Raw genomic sequence first — 18838 nt, 5'->3', positions numbered from 1 at the left:
AGCTTAGTGTCATCTGCAAACTTGCTAAGGGTGCACTCAATGCCTTCATCCAGGTCATTGATAAACACACTGAACAGGGCTGGACCCAGTACCGAGCCCTGAGGAACCCCACTTGTAACTGGCCTCCAGCTGGAGTTAACTCCATTTACCACCACTCTTTGGGCCCGGCCATCCAACCAGTTTTCAACCCAGGAGAGTGTGCGGCTGTCCAGGCCAGAGGCTGACAGTTTCTGAAGCAGAATGCTGTGAGAAACTGTGTCAAAGGCTTCACTGAAGTCCAAGAAGACTACATCCACAGCCTTTCCCCCATCCAGAGTCATTCTAAAAAGGTATCACCCTAATTAGTTAGATATCACCCTAAAAAGACTGTGCTCCTGGAAATGGTTACATTTTTCAAAACGTCCAAGTTATTTAGCAGCGCAAATCCCCTTTTCAGAAATGGTTCATCAAATGGTCAGAGCTCTTAAATGTTAAGTTCTTTTGAAAACTGCATAAAATAGCTACAAATGAAATGCAGAAAAAAAGATGTATTTCATTACATTTATTAAATCTGTGCCATAAATACCAGACAGATGATATCACTAAGCTGGCATCAGTGACCTTATACACTGCTCATGCAGTTCCCCATCCTTGATATACCTAACATTAACATGTTACCTTCTAGACAACAGTTCTGTTTCTTCTAGATTCAACATTGCAGTTGTTTGCCCATAGACTGCCATATTCAAAGCATCACTGTTTTACCTTTCCCACTACCCTTTTCTTCAAAGTAAAGCAAAAATTAACATCTTTATCTTACTGCATCATGGATGGGGCACGGCTTCACAGTGACCTGCTCTAGAAGAGCAGAATTTTCCTAATGCTTCTCGGTACTTTTTCATCAATTTCTAGCACTTCTTACCTGTCAGCAGCTGAGGCTCCTGGAAGACAGATGAACACACTTTACATGTCCACTGGCTGGACTCTGCTTCTGCAGCTCCACTGCCTTCTGGAGCATTCACTAAATCACAATAAGAAGAAATACCGAAAAGCTTTGAAAATGAGAAGCTGCTAAATCTCTGTAGCTTTGTTTATCTTGCAGTAACTCCCTGAGTATCACAAGTTATGATTTAGGCAATAAGAGGCCCACAGGGGCTGCTGGGACCACTTTAGGATCTTCCAAATATGAACATTTCAAACATCAGAACATAGGAGATGTCAGAACAAAAACTAAATGATGACAGGAGTGCTTTTGTGAAGTCTTGAGGGTCCCCTTACCACTTTCTAAAGAACTGTGATTATCAAAGGCATGATATAAAAAAATTTTAGCATCTTTAAAACTGTGGGTACCAGTCCTCTTCTGGGTCAGATGAGGACCAATTCAGAACCCTCCTTGCTCCCTGTGAAGAGCATTTCAGTGTAAGGACATTTGGATTAATAGAAGTAAGGGTGAGGACAATTAAAACCTATTTTTAATTAGATGCTCTATGATATCACCATATTAATGTTTTAATTAACATAGTAGTTTTAGGAAATGTGCCAGATAAAATAAAGAAGAAATTAGAGGGGAAAATGGAACTGGAATGAAAAAAAAAGAAAAAAAAGAAAATTCAAAACCAGTTACTCTGTTCGCAATTCATTGCCTTTAAATCCTTGGATGGAAAGTCTGAACTTGTCAAGAGGACCTGACAAATCTGGAGTGATTCACAGACTTTTTTGGTACACACAACGATAAATATTTCACAGTCTACAGGACTCTTCCAGAAGAGGAAGGTGACACTGAAATTAGGTTAAATGAATGGCAGCACAGGAGATTCAAACTGTGCCTCAGTTTCTGCCACAGATTTCCTGTATGATCATTAGCAAGTTATGTCATGTCTCTCTGCTTGATGACCCCATCCGTAATAGGATAATAAACTTACTTTCTTTTCACTGTTGGCTCTTAAACCCAAACCAAAGATTCTCTGAAGCAGAGTTTGTTCCTTGCTACTAGTTATGCTTAACGTTCTGCACTACAGAGGTTTGATCTTGTCCACGCTGTAGTAAATAAATAAAAAATTACTAGGCATTTCAGCCACAGAAATTCCTTCTTCTCAGGCTACATAAAGAAATTCTGAGAGCTCTGTCCAGGAAGGCAAAACAAGCAAACCTAAACCCAAAGATTCTGCTTAACTTAAAAAAAAAAAATTGGTAAGCTACTGTATCTGGCTCATGAAGCTTCAGGCTAGTAAAACTTGGAAAAGCACTGTCTGCAAAACTGAAGCCTGCCTTGGAAAACTGTCCCTGATTCTGCACTTCCCTTGCTTCTTAGCTGCCTCAAGCAGAAAGCCTAGAAACCCTAGTTGTGCACTAGTTTGCCAGGAAAAGTCAGGTCCTGTTCAGATTCCCACTTCTTCAAGCTTCTAGGGTGGCCGCAAGGCAACCCAGTTTACTTGGAAGCACAGGTCTGTCAGTTGGCAACTGCTTTGTACCACTCAGGCAGTCAGAATCAAGAGGGGCACATTTTGGTTTGGTAACACCAAAGCACTACATCAGTGGGAACACTTCAGGGTTCCCAAACTATAAATGGCAGCATTTAAGTTTCTATTGAAGGTGGACTTTCACACAGTAGGATGAAGGATGCAGGAGAAGCTGTTCAAATGCTTCATAGCTTCCCCCCACCATTCCCTCGGAATAATCAATGATGCCAGACTGAAAGATAACTAACTCCCAGTCAATTCCACATTTAAGCTGTGACGGTATCCGGATTTTCTGAGGAAATGCTCTGTACACATCTGCAATAACCCTCCTCCTCTTCTCCTGGCTACTTCTAGGATTAGTAAGCAAATTTTAGCCAAGTAATCTTTTCAAAGAACAAATCAGAATGGTTTTCCTTTGATCTTGATCTCTGCACTACATACACCTAGTTTACTTTTAGATATTGCAATTTGTTTTGAGTTCTTCATTTCATTGTTCCACTTATCAGAGATTACTGGGAGTGGGAGGTGACTGCTTTATAATTGACCTTGGGGACCAAACTCCTATGACACAACTAGTTATTCCCTGAGCCATATGTTCTTTGCCGGGAGTATCTGTATTGCTTATAAGTTTATTTACATTTGAATTCCTGTAATCTGGAACAGCAAGAACTCTAATATGGTTCTGGTATTATTGTAATTTGGGGATGGCCAATGTTCTTGTCACTTCCAAACAGCACTGTTCTTCCCTTCACTCACAGTTTCATGTTTTCTTCTAGAATCTGATCATTTGAACTATTACACTTTGCACAAAGAATCTGAGGATTTTCTTTGGAATTGCCCCTACCCCAACAGTAACCACCTCCAAAGTCAGAAGCAGTTGTGGTTTTCATGAAAATCATCTGCCTGAAGGCTTTTTGGCCCCTCTGTCACTTTTTAACCCGTATATGTATATTAACCACCATGCACATGAAAATAAAAAGAAAAATCCAGACTTTCAAATCCTTCCTAAATTAATATTTGCTGAGAGTTATATAACTGTAATATCTGCATAGAAGTGGTACATCTAACAGCTCTTTGGATCTACAGTTGTTCTCTATGTCCCTTAAAAATACCATAATTTTGCATACCTGCTGGATCAGCTGCTGGTGTGCTGGATTTCTTCGTTTTCTTATGGGGTAACACAGCAGATGAAGGTTTTGAAGAGACTTTATTCCCTTCTTTATCAGACTCTGTCACTACCAAGCACATATCTGTGAAGAGGAAAAACAGTTACTTTTCTTTACTCTCCAGACCCTTTGATTCTCTTGCTTTGTGCTGAGGACAGTAAGCATAGTCAGAAAGTTTTGCCTCAAAGCAGGCCTGCAAAATACATTCTCATGTAAAATCCTAACCAGGACAGTCTCATGCTCAAATCTCACACAATGTGCCTTTCATATTCTGGAGGGCATAGAGAAAGCACTGAACAGAGAAACTGGGAAGCACCTAAGCTGTATTTCTAAATACCCATACATACATAAAAATAAATGAACAGGTTAAACTAAAGAGGAAAAAGATGAAAACTCTTAGATAAAACCAACTGGAAACATCTGAGAATTCAAAAACCTGTTAAACACACGGATTCAGCCGTAGCATTTAAGAATGCGCTCACTATCAAGATCAGCCATAAAGCATGACGATGGCAACGGCCTCTCTCCAAGCCATTTATCTCCCCAAACTATACTCAGCGTAGCAGTAACACTACTCAGGGAGTACTCCCAACTCAAGAGAAGAAAGAAAATGCCCTTGCAATGCTAAAGGATCATGCCTTTTAGCATTAGAAATGCAAAAGTAGAAGAAAACAAAGGGGCAGAGGAACAAAAGACTACCAGTAATTCTAATTCAGATTTTAAAAAATCCACTGCCTTTCTTTGCCAAAGCACAAGCAATCATGTGAATGGCCGTTCATTCTTGAGCTTGTCTTACACTAGTGGGTTCCATGTAAGGCTGTGTAAGACAAAAGTAACTTTCCAGAACGGTATAACAGTTCTGAGCAAAAACAATCCATTTTCACTATAATTGAAAAAGAACGGCTTCTTTACCAAATCTGCATATATGTTGAGACTTACACTGACACCTGGTTCCTTTGCTCTTCTACCCAGAAATGTTTTTGATGCAATCACCAGTTCTTTAGTTAAGAACTATTTATCCAGTTTGTTCACTCTGAAGAGGCTGAATCATCAACTAGGCCATCCGTTTTCAAAAACTCAGATATATCATGGTGAGGAATCCATGCTTTCTTCTCGTAGGACAATCATGTTCTGACTCTAAAGGCTAACAAACCCAAGGGCAGAGTCTATTTGATAAGCAGCACTGTCAACTACAACCGTAGGGGACTATAAGTCCCTATCAGGACTGGGCCCTTAGGAAGGAAAAAAAGGCCCCCACACATACCATTGGCAACACTAGTGACCTGCTTCAGCACTGGCTTTTCCATTTTTTTGGCGTAAAAAGCTGCATACCACACTCGCAGCTCAGTTCCTGGTGGGATGTCCCGGGAGGTGGTGAAGTAAATATCATTGTCGTGTTGTAGGGCAGTTAAGTTTTGATGCTCATATTCAGTGGCTGGTCGCACCATCATCATCCAGTTGCAATCATCTTCATTTGAGGTGTCAAAATACACCAGAGGACCATCCTTCTGGAATACCTACCAAGTGAAACATGCAGATAACAAAACTTTAAAAAAAAATACAAAATTAAAGAGAACTTCTATTTTCTGCTTTAGCAATGGCTTCCATTCAAAGCACATCAGAGGCAAAGCAAGCCTCGACATTTGTATCAGGCATATTTCACGTATCAGTTACATTTTCAAATGAGTAAGTCTGAGACAGACTACCAGGGGCAGGATGGGAACAAACTGAACTTCTGTTCTGAGAATTCTTGCTACACTGTGAAACACGTACATCAGCCCAAGTCACCTTTCTAAATCTTTACTTAGTTAGTTATTACTGAAAACTAAGACTGAATTCAAATTTTACTGTAGCATTATTCCTACTAAAACTTGTCAAGAGAAGAATAAAACAAACGCAAGACAAAAAAATGTTTTTTCTGCATGTTCCATAAACTTAATGCATATGTCCCTCATTAAGCAAATACAATCAAATTGAAGAGACTCATTAAAAGAAAGGAAATTAACTGCTTTAGTCACTGTCCCTCTTTTATCATCACATGTAGAAGGTGAAAGACAAGCAGTTTTGCTGACTGTATCCTAGCCTCATTTCCTACAAAGATACTGACTTCAAACACAGAGAATGAGCCTCTAGTGTGGTTATTCTGTACTTTGCTCAGAGAATGGTTGTTTAGCTAGTCTGCTATAGGGCACGTCTAAAAGGTGTCCCAAATAACCCCCTAAACACATTTTTTTTTTTGATTGTGTTAGATAGCACAAACTCATCATGGCTAAAACTGACTCCTTGTTATTGCTTTTAGTGTGCCATATCTTACCTTCAAAGGAAAAACTGATTCTTTTTCCAGCTTGGCAACTCTCTTGGATTCAAATGGGCCAAACTGGGTACGTTTCACTAGCTGAGTCAGAGCAAACACTCCTTCAGTCCCATCTTCCAATTGTCTTATCTCCAAATTAGAAGGCAGAGAAGATCTGAAAATTGAAGAGAGAATTGAGAAAAAGAAGTTGCACATGGGACAACACTGCAGGCACCCACGGAAAAAAGAAGTCAACATCTATTTCTCCAGTGACAGCAAAATACCCTAACTTCTATGAGGATTTATAAATAAACAGAGGAGAATAACAACCAACACTGGAAGAGGGGCAGTTAAACCAGGAATTATTTGAGAGAGCTCAGTCCCCATACAGGGACCTGACAGGCTGCAGCTGTGAGCACTGCCAGAGCAGTCCAATACTATAATGAAACTACTCTCTAATGTCTTAGAAAGATGACTGACAGCAGGGGAGGTCCCTGATAACTCAAGAAAGACAAATGTTACACCCATCTTCAAAAAAACACCAAAAGGATGATACAAGGAACTAGAGGTTGGTCGGCCTAACTTCAGTCCCTGGAAAAATCATGGAACAAGACCTTCTGAGATGCATTTATGGGCACATGAGAAGGCGACTGGAAACACTATGGTTTGATTAAGGGCAACTGATGCCTGACAAAGTGTTTGCCTTCCAGTATAAAATGACCAGGCCTGTGTACGAAAGAAGAGCAGTGGATATCATTTCCCTTGACGTTAGTAAGGCTTTCAACACTTCCTCTGTATCCAAGTTGTGATGTTATGGTACGGATGGGTACTTGTTGCAAACAACTTGTTGGGTGGTCAGACTTAGAGGGTCATAATCAGTGGTTCTTTACGTGGAAGCCACAGTAACTAGGGCACCGCAGAGGTCTCTGCTGGGACCTGTACTGTTTAACATCTTTGTAAATGACCTTGCTGGGGCATGGAGTGCACTCTCATCCAGTTTGCAAATCACCCTAACTGAAGGACACATTCCACATGTCTGAGGGCAGGATTACTATCCAGAGGGACCTGAACAGCCTGGAGAGATATGCCAAGATGAACCATATGAAATTCCAAGGACAAATGCCAAGTCCTGCACCTGGGAAGGAAGAATCCCAGCCAGCACCATCACCAGGAAGAAAGACCCTGGGAATAGAAGTGGGTAGTGAGCAGGATATGAGGTTATGGCATGTCACAGCAGCAAAAGTGGCCAAATGCATCCTGGATGGTATGAACAGCAGCCAATATGTCAACAGAGAGAGGCAAATGTTTGTCTCCCATGGCGTGCACTTGCTAGAACCTATCTATTGCCTCCTGTTCTGGGCTCCCAATACGGGAAAAACACTGACAAACTGGAGTGAGGTCTGGAGAAGGACCACCAGGAGGGTCAAAAGCAGTCACTCTGTGAGGAGAGCCTGGGAAGCAGAGCTTGACCAGACTCGGGAAGAGACGGCTGTGGGGGCCCAAATAGCCGATTATGCACACCTACAGAAACATCGCTGAGATGGAGGTGTCAGGCTCTTCCCAGGGGCTCATGACAAGAGCAGAAATAGGCATAAAAATGAAAAACAAGCGGTTTAGCCTGGATGTTAGTTCTGACTGGAACATCCTGAGATCTCTTCCAAAATGAATTATCCTACAGATTTTTGGTTACAATCATGCTTATTTTAAAAAATAACTTCTATTCCTTCCCAAATTAACACCTTAAATGCCTATGCAGATCATAGCCCTTAAGATGAAAACCCTGGAAGTTTCCCATCTGTCTTCTAGCTCCCTTATCACAAACATTGATACACTGATTACAAGTCCTTCTGTGCTTCCAGTCCCTCCTTTTTACCAAACAAGCTTCTGAGAAGAACTATATGTTGTAAATATTGTCACTACATATTATGCACAGAGAAGTTCTTCCAAAAATATCACGTGACTGGAACCACCATACTGGTTTTACAGACACAAAATGCAACCTAGTTTTTTCACGCCTGTGCTAACAGTTGAAAAGCTAAAAATAATCAGACAGGCTACTGACTACTCTATAGAAGTTGACACCGCTTTCCCGTCTAGATGAAGAGAAATACAAAAAGACTGCAATCACAGCAATAAGCAAATTAATTGAAAAAATGCTTTTGGCTTGAGTAACAGAATATGCAAGTTCATGAGATGTTTCTTAATACTTCTTTTATAACCATAAAGCGTCCATTTCAGCGAGACAGAAGAAACAATGATAATATAGTTAAGCAGCTGGACAGGTTTTTAAGAGATTAACATTCGGTTTATGGTTTCACTTGCCCTCAACCTCAGATAACTCATTCTTTCAGCTACTGCTGTAAAATAAAGGCTGCAATCATATTTCTCTTTCCCTTTCTTATCTTATCTGCTTTCATCAGTAAACTCTACAGGAAAATAAATAGATTTTTACTTTAACACAACCATTTTTAAACTCTGCTTTCAAATCCACTATCCAGCTGCCCATACTTCCACTAGAGAATTCTTGGCATCTGCATGTCAAAGAAAAGCTGAAAACTAGTGCATGCACCATATTAGTGAACATTCATAGTTGGAACCTCTGGACAGTATGGTAATTCTCCATCACATAAATAAATAATTGTATTAAATTTCAAGGCAAAAAAAAAACCAAAACAAAAAGATAAGAAAAATTAGTTTAACTTGTCATTGAACCTGCTTTGTATGTGCTAGAGACACAAAATTGGGCAGTGCAGTAAGAAAAGCATCTCCATTGCCAGCTTCTATTATTCTTATGGGCATTCTGAAACAACCCTCAAGAACAAAGTACGTGTAGTGTCAGGGCTGTTAAGACAGTACTCCCCATTAACACTCGCTGCAGGAGATGATCCACAGCAGGTTTCCAGACACAGGAAGGTGATGTCTGGCAGGAGCTTCAGGGGGTTTCCTTTCCTGGGAAGGTCCAGAAAAACAGCTAGGGCTTCTGCATACGTGCAGCTAGCACACACTGTGGGGCACCAAGGGCATCCTGCCCAGGCAGAGAGGGGCCATGGTACCCGTGTGGCAGATCCAGCACGTTCAGTGTTAGCTACAGAATGATCGTGGGAACATACAGTATGGCCTACATAGCCAGCATGTGTCAGACTAGCTGCACACGTGTCTGCATTTTCTGTCCGTGACTTCCCAAAAAGAACTATGGAAGCCCTAAGCACATTATATAATACAGGACGTCATTTGAACTTTCCTCCCTTTTTGGATTTGTACTGCATCTTCATGATAGTTGTTTTTTCTCCTTATTCTTATGTTTTGCATCTTAATATGAATTTTGCTGACAACGCCCTTCTCTGTAAAAATCACTACTCAATCACGACTAAAAATCACTGCTGTTTTCTCCTAACTAGATTTGTCTATTTGTTTCTTCCAGCAAGCACAAAAGTTTCTGTTGTGCTTTCACAAATTTTCTGACACAAGCGTCACCCCTAATCATTCATAAAGATTCACAACGATGAAAGCAACTTGTTTTGCTTCTCAGTGGAGGAACTACAGAGGTTATACCAAGCATGAGGACACAACCATTCAGACGAATGAGAAATCCTCACACAATTCCCTGAAACTAATATAGTACATCTGAGGAGGAGAAAAAGTTGCAGGTACTCAACCAAGACAAAAGTCATTACCCCATCTGGAACTATCTGACTTTTTGCCAGAAACCTCAACAAAGAAACAAAGTCCTAATCAGTCACAAGTCATTTTTTTTTTGCTTCAATTCATTACAGCACTTAAGTGTGTGCATCAATTTTTCTATTTAATCAAAACCATGTGGTTTCCAAAGACTGTGACTTAACTTTTCAGCTGTCAGCATGACACCATTAAACAGCAAATACGCTTTACAGAACTAACACAGTTAGTCAGTACTAACACAAATGTTTCTTACCTTGCTCTACTTAATACAAAGGAGTCTTTGACTGTAACCACTGGGCCCAGTTCAGGACACTCTGAATCGTGGTACTGCCGACAGTCCTCGCACCCTGCAAGAAAGCAAACAGCATACAGAAAGGTTGACGGAAAACACTTTTATAAGACAGCTGCCTCCTCGTTTCAAGAGCCAAATATAAAATCTATCACCAGGCAAACTACACACATATAAAGGCAGATGTTTATTTATATTGCTTAAAGGAACATGTATAATTGAACATCAAGGTGACAGCTGGCACCTGTGTAGGTGAGATAACACACAGTATGATCAGTATTATCAGAACACAATCGTTTACATTTTCTCTCCAAGGAAAGCATTATAATTGCCTTACATCCACAGTAAATATTCTGCTTAAAACTGGCATTACTCTTCAATAAAGTGTCATAACATCTAGCAGCTAAAGAAAACTATATTTCTATCCTCACCAGAACTCACAGTTTTATAAACAGCTTGGACGGCATGGCCTTTTAGCAACAGAAGACATAAGCAGTACTAGTAGTAGAACTAGCATAGGCCTCAGCAGGACGCAAGCACACCATGGGAGCCCAGTGCTGCACACAGCCACACTTGGACCACTCATGCCCATAGCACAGGGAGAGATACCTCCTAGATATCTTCTGGTGTCTTTCCAAACAAGTCAGCTGGCTGCGCAATACGCTTTAGCCACTTCTTAATTCACTGTCAGCTTACCTAAATTAATTTTTAGTTTAAGTGGCTATAAACTACCCAGAATTGAATGGTTCCCAAGAAACAATTTTCAGACGAAGATCATTTCAGGCTTTCTAAAACAAGTGAACTTAACAGGATTTCAAATGCATATACATTGCTTCACTGTGAAAAATAGCTGTCAACCTGCCCTGCGTGGTCAGCTGCTGACACAGCTTAAGAGGGGATGATCATATAGGGGTTATATTCCTATAGCACGATTTCCATCTGAGCTCCACACTCACCAGGACAAGGCAGGTAACCCTAGTAAGGTTGCAAAGTAGAGAGTGGTTACACCCTATTTGCGAAGAGAACAAGACAAAAGCTTTGCCAGTCCAGGCTATCCCTCTGATAAAGCTACTCTGTACTCCTAATTGGAAACCCCTCCCTCCCAGTGTTTGTCCCAGTGAATTAACAAAAGGATTTCTTCTAAGTCGTGGAAAGGGGATTCCAAACTACACGGCACAGCTCCACATCATTTCTTCTTCTGGCAACTTGAACACCTTAGAAGCGAAAATCCATCTGACAAATGGCAGTACCAGCTCATGCAACTCCCAAGCCTGGTTTCTGTTTCCTATACAGCTGCTTGTGCTGCCTTCTGGTGAACCAAGGAATGAAAAAATCAGCTTTTACAATCAGTTTATTTTTCAGCGGAATGAATTTCCTAGTCCAGTTTGCTAAAAAGCACCAGACAGCTGTATCAAAGGACCAGCAGGCAAGTGCTATCCACATAGCATCAACATAAAATCTGAGCCTACATGCAAGTGGCCTCCTCCAGTCCTGCGCTGTTTACTGTACCACTACCCTCCCCAGGTGCGCCTGTAGCTCACGCTGCACTCAGTATTACTGAAATAATCTAGGCTAAATACAAATTTCCAAAACCAGAGAGGGTGGAGGAGCCACAGAGGAATGTGTAAACCAGACAGCTGAAAAGACCTGCATTATCATCCACAAAGGCTTGTCATAACCAACAGGGACAAGGAGGAACGGCAAGAGCGACAACTTCTTTTGCTGCCAAAGAAGACAAAGCACTGCATCATCCCCCTCATCTTTCGACTGCACCTAGGTGTCCCTCTCTTCTGCAAAGACAGCCACTGCCCAGGATCAACAAGGTGCAGACAGCATTGTCCAAACAGCAGGCAGGAATAAACTACTCGCTTCTATCACTCCTTTGTGAATGACTGGCTGATCAAAGTAGTGAGAATATGATACTGACATTGTGTAGCATGTCTCTCAAAATCTAAGGGATACCTTAAGGCAGACATTCCCCAAGGCTGTTACACTCACCATATGTGATGCTTACAAGAGATTATGGCCACAAAAGAAATATGAAATGAAGTACGAGATAAAAGATAAAATATCCTGGAAGGAGGGTAAATATATTCACTGACTTCTATAAAAAAATATTCCGAAACTCCCTTCTGTCTATGAAATAGACAGAATGCTATCAATGCTGTTAACTACAGGAGTGCACAATATAATTTATAACAACCCATTTCTTCAGAACATAAGCAGTCTCTGTATGTCATGGGAAAAACTTACAGAGAGCCAAAGAAAGCTCAAGAAATTCAATGACCACAGCCTCCACTAGAAGGGGAAAAATTGTGTTGTGTAACAGCTTCTATTTGTGCAATTAGGGAATGGTATCACATCCCAATCCTTCACCACTGGTATCTGCAACTCAATAAAAGTGCCTATTGAGTCAACACCATTTTTGAAGGTATATCTGTGGTGGAGGGAAAAGCGCAACTTTCTTTCTGATATAGCTGCCATAAAGCTAACGTGCAGCTGTGGAGCGTTCAAAGGTAAAAGACTGGATGCATAAAGCACCACAGACATGTGCTCCATTCTGCTCTTCCCAGATCGAATGCACAGTATCTAGGGCATTTCTGCTCATACAGGTAGGTAAGCGGACTCTACATCTCTTAACTTCTTCCCCACTGTAACACTAGATCCAGCATGTCCAGGCTGGTGACAAAGGAAAGGCTGCAGGGCTAGCATGCCACTGGGAAATAAGCCAAGCTCCATCCAGCACGGGCAGCTGCCCACCACCCTTACCAGGCACACCACCACTGCAGCCTCTCTTCATGTGCCATAACCCCATGAGCCCAGATCCCAGGTCACGGATGCTCCTCTGGCAAGACAGAGTTGCATAGCACAAGAACACACACAGTGAATGCCATGAGTGATACTTGTTAGGGCAGTCGATGCATCTCAAATTACGCTTGTCTCGAAGGAATAACAAGCTGGCATCCTCCTCCTGTGGAGGTGCAGATCTTTAACTCAGGCTAGAGGTCAGTCCCCTACAGACTCCCCTGGCTGCTAAAGCTGGCTGTATAAGCAAAGGGCTTAGACTCATTTTAGGCCTTCAATCTCACTTACTTCAACCATGAAAAGCTGTTCTACTAACATTCAGAGGTCTCTTTGTGTGCTTGCCAACAAACCAGGAGAATATGTATACTTAAAATAAGCAACCTTCTCTCTACTCCTCCATAAGCTGTTTGAGCTTCCTTTACATAAATACTTTTCCAAATAAAAACTTAGTCTGTTTTTAATTTCAAACGTTCTGAGTAGACGTCATCATGAGACGGAGATCATTTTCCTTTCTAATACTTACAAATAAACACAATCTCTTCACTGCCATCTTCATCCATTTTCTAAACCTGCCAAAATACAAAAGATAAAGTTAGTTCTGAATTACACTTGCTTTCCATATTATTGAAACATCCTTTTATGGAATAATGATGCTGACTTACCCAGAGCATAACCAAACACATTACTGTTCCTGCAGGAGCGGCAGTGGAAAGTTAAAGAACTTAAAGTTGCTAAACCACTTCCCCAGTGACTGCTGTATCATTACATGTGTTGCTGAAATCATTACAAAGAAGCCCAAATGTCTGTAGGTTCACAGTCATTTCTCTCAGAGGCAATGCTGTCTCATGCCATTCCACAACCCTCCTGTCGCCTGCGTTCCGCCATTCCTATGTGTCCCTGCACCCCCTGCTATAAGATCTTGTGGAGTAGGACCAGAGGACTAATCCAGGCCAGCAACCACCACTGCAGAAACAAGGCGCATCTGGTTTGGTGCAACAGTAGCTTCAAAAAAGATCTCTGAGAGGCGGATTATTTATTAAATGAACACGATAATCTTAACCTAAAAAATGCAGATATGATCACAAATTTGTTCCAAAGGCAAAGGTACTCTCTGGTTACAAGCAACAGAAAACCTAGGAAAGCAAATCCTGTCTCTGTCACTGATTTTCCATGAAATTCTAACTCATCAATTTGCTTTCACTCATAAAATAAGGATAAATCTACATTCCTTTTATAAATCAGTTTTGGCAGTATTGTATTAAAAACTTGTATAAACACTGTTTATTACTCCTCAAAAATGTCTACACAATCTAAATTATGGCTGGCAAGTTGTCTGTGATTATGTACGGCTAAGATGATGACACAAAGCAGGATCTAGAAGATAATTTCCCTTTTTCTAACCATGAAAAGGCTCTCCTCCTTTCAACTTTTCCAATGCCCCAGTGAGAGGCAAAGCAACACAAAGATCATGACCCAAGTCTGAGAGAGAATGAGGCTACAGAAACAAGAAGCACATTGGTCAAGAATGAAACAGAAAGGAGTAAGAAACTGAACCTACGAGAGGGAGGAGGACAGGAGGAAAAGAAACATGAACAAAGACCCACCAAGCTAGCAAAGACCTGTTCAAAAAAAGATAAAGCATTTGCAACTACAGCAACAAAAGACAAGCCAAAGATGCACACAAGCACAGCCATTTCTTATGATCAGTGTAGGAGCAGGATTCCCTGACAAAAGTTTACTCTTGCACACTGATGCTTCATATGCTCTGCCTGGCTGGGCCATGGAAATACGTCTCAGGCTGGAGCATGAAGCAGCAGCTACTTCTGTGCAGGCACTGGTTCTACTGACTTCTCAGCACAAGTGAAGCCCTTATCCCGCACAACCCCTTTCTTTGTTGCAGGAATGACTTCATACTTACACAAAGTCTATTCTTATAGTCACATTGCCACCTGAGTACACCAGGGAGCACTGTCCAATAAGCAGCTGCCAGCTGCCACCTCAAGCCTCCACCAGGAGCAACAAACAGGTTCCTTTGGCAATCTATAGGTTACTCTCAAATAGCAAATGACTATCCATCGCCACACAGAGATGCGCTGGGTGAAAAGCCAGTGTGTCAACTGATGGGAATTCAAACGGATGTCTGATTGCTGGGGCTCTTGGCAGGAGGGATCCTCCTACTTCTCAGTTATCTCCTCAGTCTGAGGAAGACTCTGGTCACCAAGTCTGGACACCCTGGCATCCCCCCCAGCCCGTCCCAAGCGCTGCCTTCTCCAACTCCACCAAACATCAACAGCATGATCCCTCCTAACACTTGTCATCACAGTATGGGGACAGTACTGCCCAGCTGTGGTGGAAGTCAGCCCTTCCTTGGGGAATTAAATGCATATAAAGTCCTTTGAGAACTAAATGTATATAATAAAACACTTAAAACATTTATACACAAGCCCAATGCTGAGCACGAGCAGCAATTCAGGGAACTTCCCAAATGCTGCGATCCTGAAAGCACTGTAAACAATGCAACCGGTGTTTAGGGAAATCCAGAGACAACAGCGCAAAACAAGCCACGAAAATACACTGCAGGTTGATGTGAAAAATGGTTTTGCTTTTTAACCAAGATATTTTGTGGATGCTCTGCACTATTTCAGGAGGTGTATATCCAGTTATTTTTAGATAGTTTGTGTCCTGACAAGACTTTAATCCTAAATATGGTTGAATTAACAAATAACTCTTCTTGATCAATGGTTCAGATACACAGGGGGGAAAGTGCAGTGAGACCAGCAGTACTGCCATGTGACCTGCTCGTCAGAGGCATTCGCCTTCTAGGACTTTGCTGTGTCACATTCCTCATAAAGAGCAGACTGATGACACACAGCATTACAAAAGCAGCAACGTCAGTCTTGTTCTAGGGGCCGTAGGATGAGAATAGCAATCAAGGGGCGGAGAAATCACAGTGGCATAAATGTTGTTCAAGGTGATGAGGAGAAACTAGAAAGGTCCCCCGAACGTACCTCAGGTAGTTGATAAGGACTCTACATCTCAGTCACCTGCACTAGTACAAATTTCATTTTTGCAGGAAGTACTTCAATTTCCACTGTAAAATTTCTTATTCATCACCCACCTCTTCTATGCTCAGCACAGTGCTCTGCTATGCTCTGAAATAAACAGAAGCAGGTAACGTTTCGTGCAATAAATAAACTCACAACTCAGATGCAATAAGAGAACTACCTTGCATTAGTATCAGCATCCTGTAACAAAAACCTGTATGGTCTTTCCCCCCTCCCCTTCCTACTTCACAGAAGGAGTAGGAAAGGAAAAACTCCCTCAAATTGGGTTCAACAATTCTGCTTTGCAGACAAATACTACTTCTCACCTCTAAGCTTCAAAACTCCTCACAAATCTCAACTGTATTTCCCAGGAGTTCTTCACCATTCCAGCTGGTAAATGGAGTCAGGAAAGTGCCACACTAGCTCACGATGGTTCTGAAGACAGACTTCAGTTTTTCACCCTCATCTGCCACTGCTCTGGGCCACAACTGATTTTTCCTTTTCAAGCATTGGTATCAGAAAAATACTCCATTAAGTCACTCATCCTACTGCAGTAATTATGTTCTTGTCTTACAGAGATAACCAAAGCTTCTGGGAATTCCAGATATTTTTATATAAAACACAGAGCAATTACAAAGCAGTGAAAAATCAGATGAGAAGCTACACAGAAGAAATTAGACCATAGGTACAAGGTCTAACACTGATGGCAGCAAAAGAGCAGAAACCCAGGATCTTCTGCTTGTGTAATTAACTGAGTGACTTTGTGCCCAAGAGCAGAGAACACAGCTAAGCACACAAACTCCGGCTGCAACACAGGCCTCCAAACAGTTCTGAAACTCGACAGAATCCAAATGAAGACACTGAGGGGCTGCAGCATCACAGGTACCTGCTTGCAGAGCATGATGTGCAGCGTTAGTGTCAGTGAACTAATTCAGCCATAAGCTATTCAAAAATGTAAGACCTGAAGTAAAAGCATACTTTCCCCTTACAAACTGCTGAAGAAAGAAATCAGGCTGCAGTGGTAAGCTGAGTAATTTTGATCTGCAAATGGATTTAAAGAAAAAAGGTAAGAATTAAAAAATAAACCCAGTCCTTCAAAATCTGTATTTGAATTTAATGACCAACAAAGTAAAACTGAAGTTTCCCTTTCTTCTTCCTTCAGTTTTCCACTGAAGTTCTAGAATGGGCTTCTACTAGTGTGAATAAGTAACTTCGAAATACAAGTGGATGGGTACTGCAAATACACGTATGCAATCAGAATGCACTTAAAAATAGAGTAAGTTTTCTTCATGATGTAGTCTGGTAGTGCAATGTTCACACTACTGCTCTAAGTAATCAGAAACTGGCTGGCACAGTATCTGGTGAATTACGAGGCTGTGTATCACTTGGTCTGTTCAGCCTGGAGGAGACTGAAGGCAGACCTCACCACAGCTTACTGCTTCCTCACAATGGAAGGACGAGGAGCAGGTGCTGATTTCTTCTCTCTGGTGACCCCAGGGAACAGCAGAAAGATGTACCAAGGGAGGTTCAGGTTGGATATTAGAAAAAGTTCTTCCCTGGTGGAGCATTGCAACAGGCTCCCCAGGGAAGCAGTTGTGGTCCCAAGCTAGACAATATTCAAAAAGCATTTGGATGATGCCCTCAGACACATGGTGTGAATGTTGGGGTCCTTCTGTAGAGGAACAGCAGTTGGTCTCAATGATTCTTGTGGATCGTTTCCAACTCAGGACATTCTATGATTTTTAACAAAATCAGGACCGTTCTATCGGCTACTGCCAAGAAAGGAGACAATTCCCATACCAGTCAGGGGAAGCAGGATGGATGCTGGGTTTAAGCCACCTGCCCTTTCCAACATTTCCTGCAACCATGTTAACCCAGCCTAGGATGAATGAAGTCCTTGCAAAGTTTAATGAACGTGAGCAGAAAATGAGCATATTGCAGGAAAAAAACGTGTGTACGAAGTACTGCAGGCTGGGGCTCTCCTCCGTTCGCTGAGGGGAGATCTTATCCCTGCCTGCAACTCCCTGAAAGGATGTGGTAGTGAGGTGGGTGTTGGTCTCCTCTCCCAAGTGACAGGCAATAGGACAAGAGGGAATGGCCTCAAGTTGTGCACAGAAAGGTTAAGATTGGACACGAAGAAACATTTCTTCAGGGTTAGGATTAGTGGGCTGAGTCTGTACAATCCAGAGAAAAGAAGGCTAAGGGAAGACCTTATCACTGTCTACGACTACCTGAAAGGAGGTCGTAGAGAGGTGGGTGTTGGTCTCTTCTCAAGTAACAATTATAGAATCATAGAATACCAGGATCGAAGGGACCTCAAGAACCATCTGGTCCAAGCTTTTAGATGATATATAGTTTAAATGAGATTGCCCAGCAACTAGTCAAGCTGATCCTTAAACATGTTCATTGTAGAGGAATCTATCACTTCCTTGAGGAGGTTATTCCAATGTAATGGGATGAGAGGGAATGGCCTCAAGTTGCGCCAGGGGACATTCACATTAGATATGAGGAAAAATTTCTTCACTGAAAGGGTTATTGAGGCTGCCCAGGGAGATCATAGAATCACCAGGTTGGAAAAGACCTCTTGGATCATCAAGTTCAACCATTCCTATCTGCCACTAAACCATGTCCCTGAGCACTTTGTCTAAGTCTTTTAAACACCTCCAGGAATGATGACTCAACCACCTCCCTGGGCAGCCTGTTCCAGTGCCCAATGACCCTTGCTGTGAAAATTTTTTTCCTGATGTCCAGTCTGAACCTCCCCTGGTGGAGCTTGAGGCCATTCCTCCTTGTCCTGTCACCTGTCGCTTGGGAGAAAAGACTAGCACCCTCCTCTCTACAACCTCCATTCAGGTAGTTGCAGAAAGCAATAAGGTCTCCTCTCAGCCTCCTCTTCTCCAGCCTAAACAACCCGAGTTCCCTTAGCCGCTCCCCATAACATTTGTTCTCCAGTCCCTTCACCAGCTTCGTTGCTTTTCTCTGGACACGCTCCAGAGCCTCAACATCCTTCTTGTAGCGAGGGGCCCAGAACTGAACACAGTATTTAAGGTGCGGAGATGGTGGAGTCCCCATCCCTGGAGGTGTTTAAAAGGCGGGTAGATGAGATGCTCAAGGACGTGGTTTAC

General features: G+C 42.0%; 1 protein-coding gene across 6 annotated transcripts in view; it reads right to left on the bottom strand.

Moving 5' to 3' along the window:
- PRDM15 (PR/SET domain 15) overlaps positions 1–18838 on the bottom strand; it is a 43958-nt gene that overhangs the window by 24490 nt on the left and 630 nt on the right. For 4 of the 6 annotated variants that reach the window (XM_054084717.1, XM_054084736.1, XM_054084698.1 and 1 more), the window contains exons 2-7: positions 13193–13238; positions 9829–9922; positions 5919–6072; positions 4869–5121; positions 3566–3688; positions 902–1000 (exon numbers count right to left, since the gene is read on the bottom strand). In XM_054084717.1, coding sequence (XP_053940692.1) covers positions 902–1000; positions 3566–3688; positions 4869–5121; positions 5919–6072; positions 9829–9922; positions 13193–13229 — 760 coding nt within the window. In that variant the 5' untranslated portion in view covers positions 13230–13238. Of the gene's footprint in view, positions 1–901; positions 1001–3565; positions 3689–4868; positions 5122–5918; positions 6073–9828; positions 9923–13192; positions 13239–18674; positions 18697–18838 lie in introns of those variants that run through there. The other 2 variants (XM_054084706.1, XM_054084743.1) reach the window with 2 other exon arrangements.

This window comes from Cuculus canorus, chromosome 1 (assembly GCF_017976375.1).
Source record: "Cuculus canorus isolate bCucCan1 chromosome 1, bCucCan1.pri, whole genome shotgun sequence".
NCBI lineage: Eukaryota > Metazoa > Chordata > Aves > Cuculiformes > Cuculidae > Cuculus > Cuculus canorus.
Note: the sequence above shows the minus strand (reverse complement) of the source record. Positions and strands in the feature narration are given on the sequence as shown.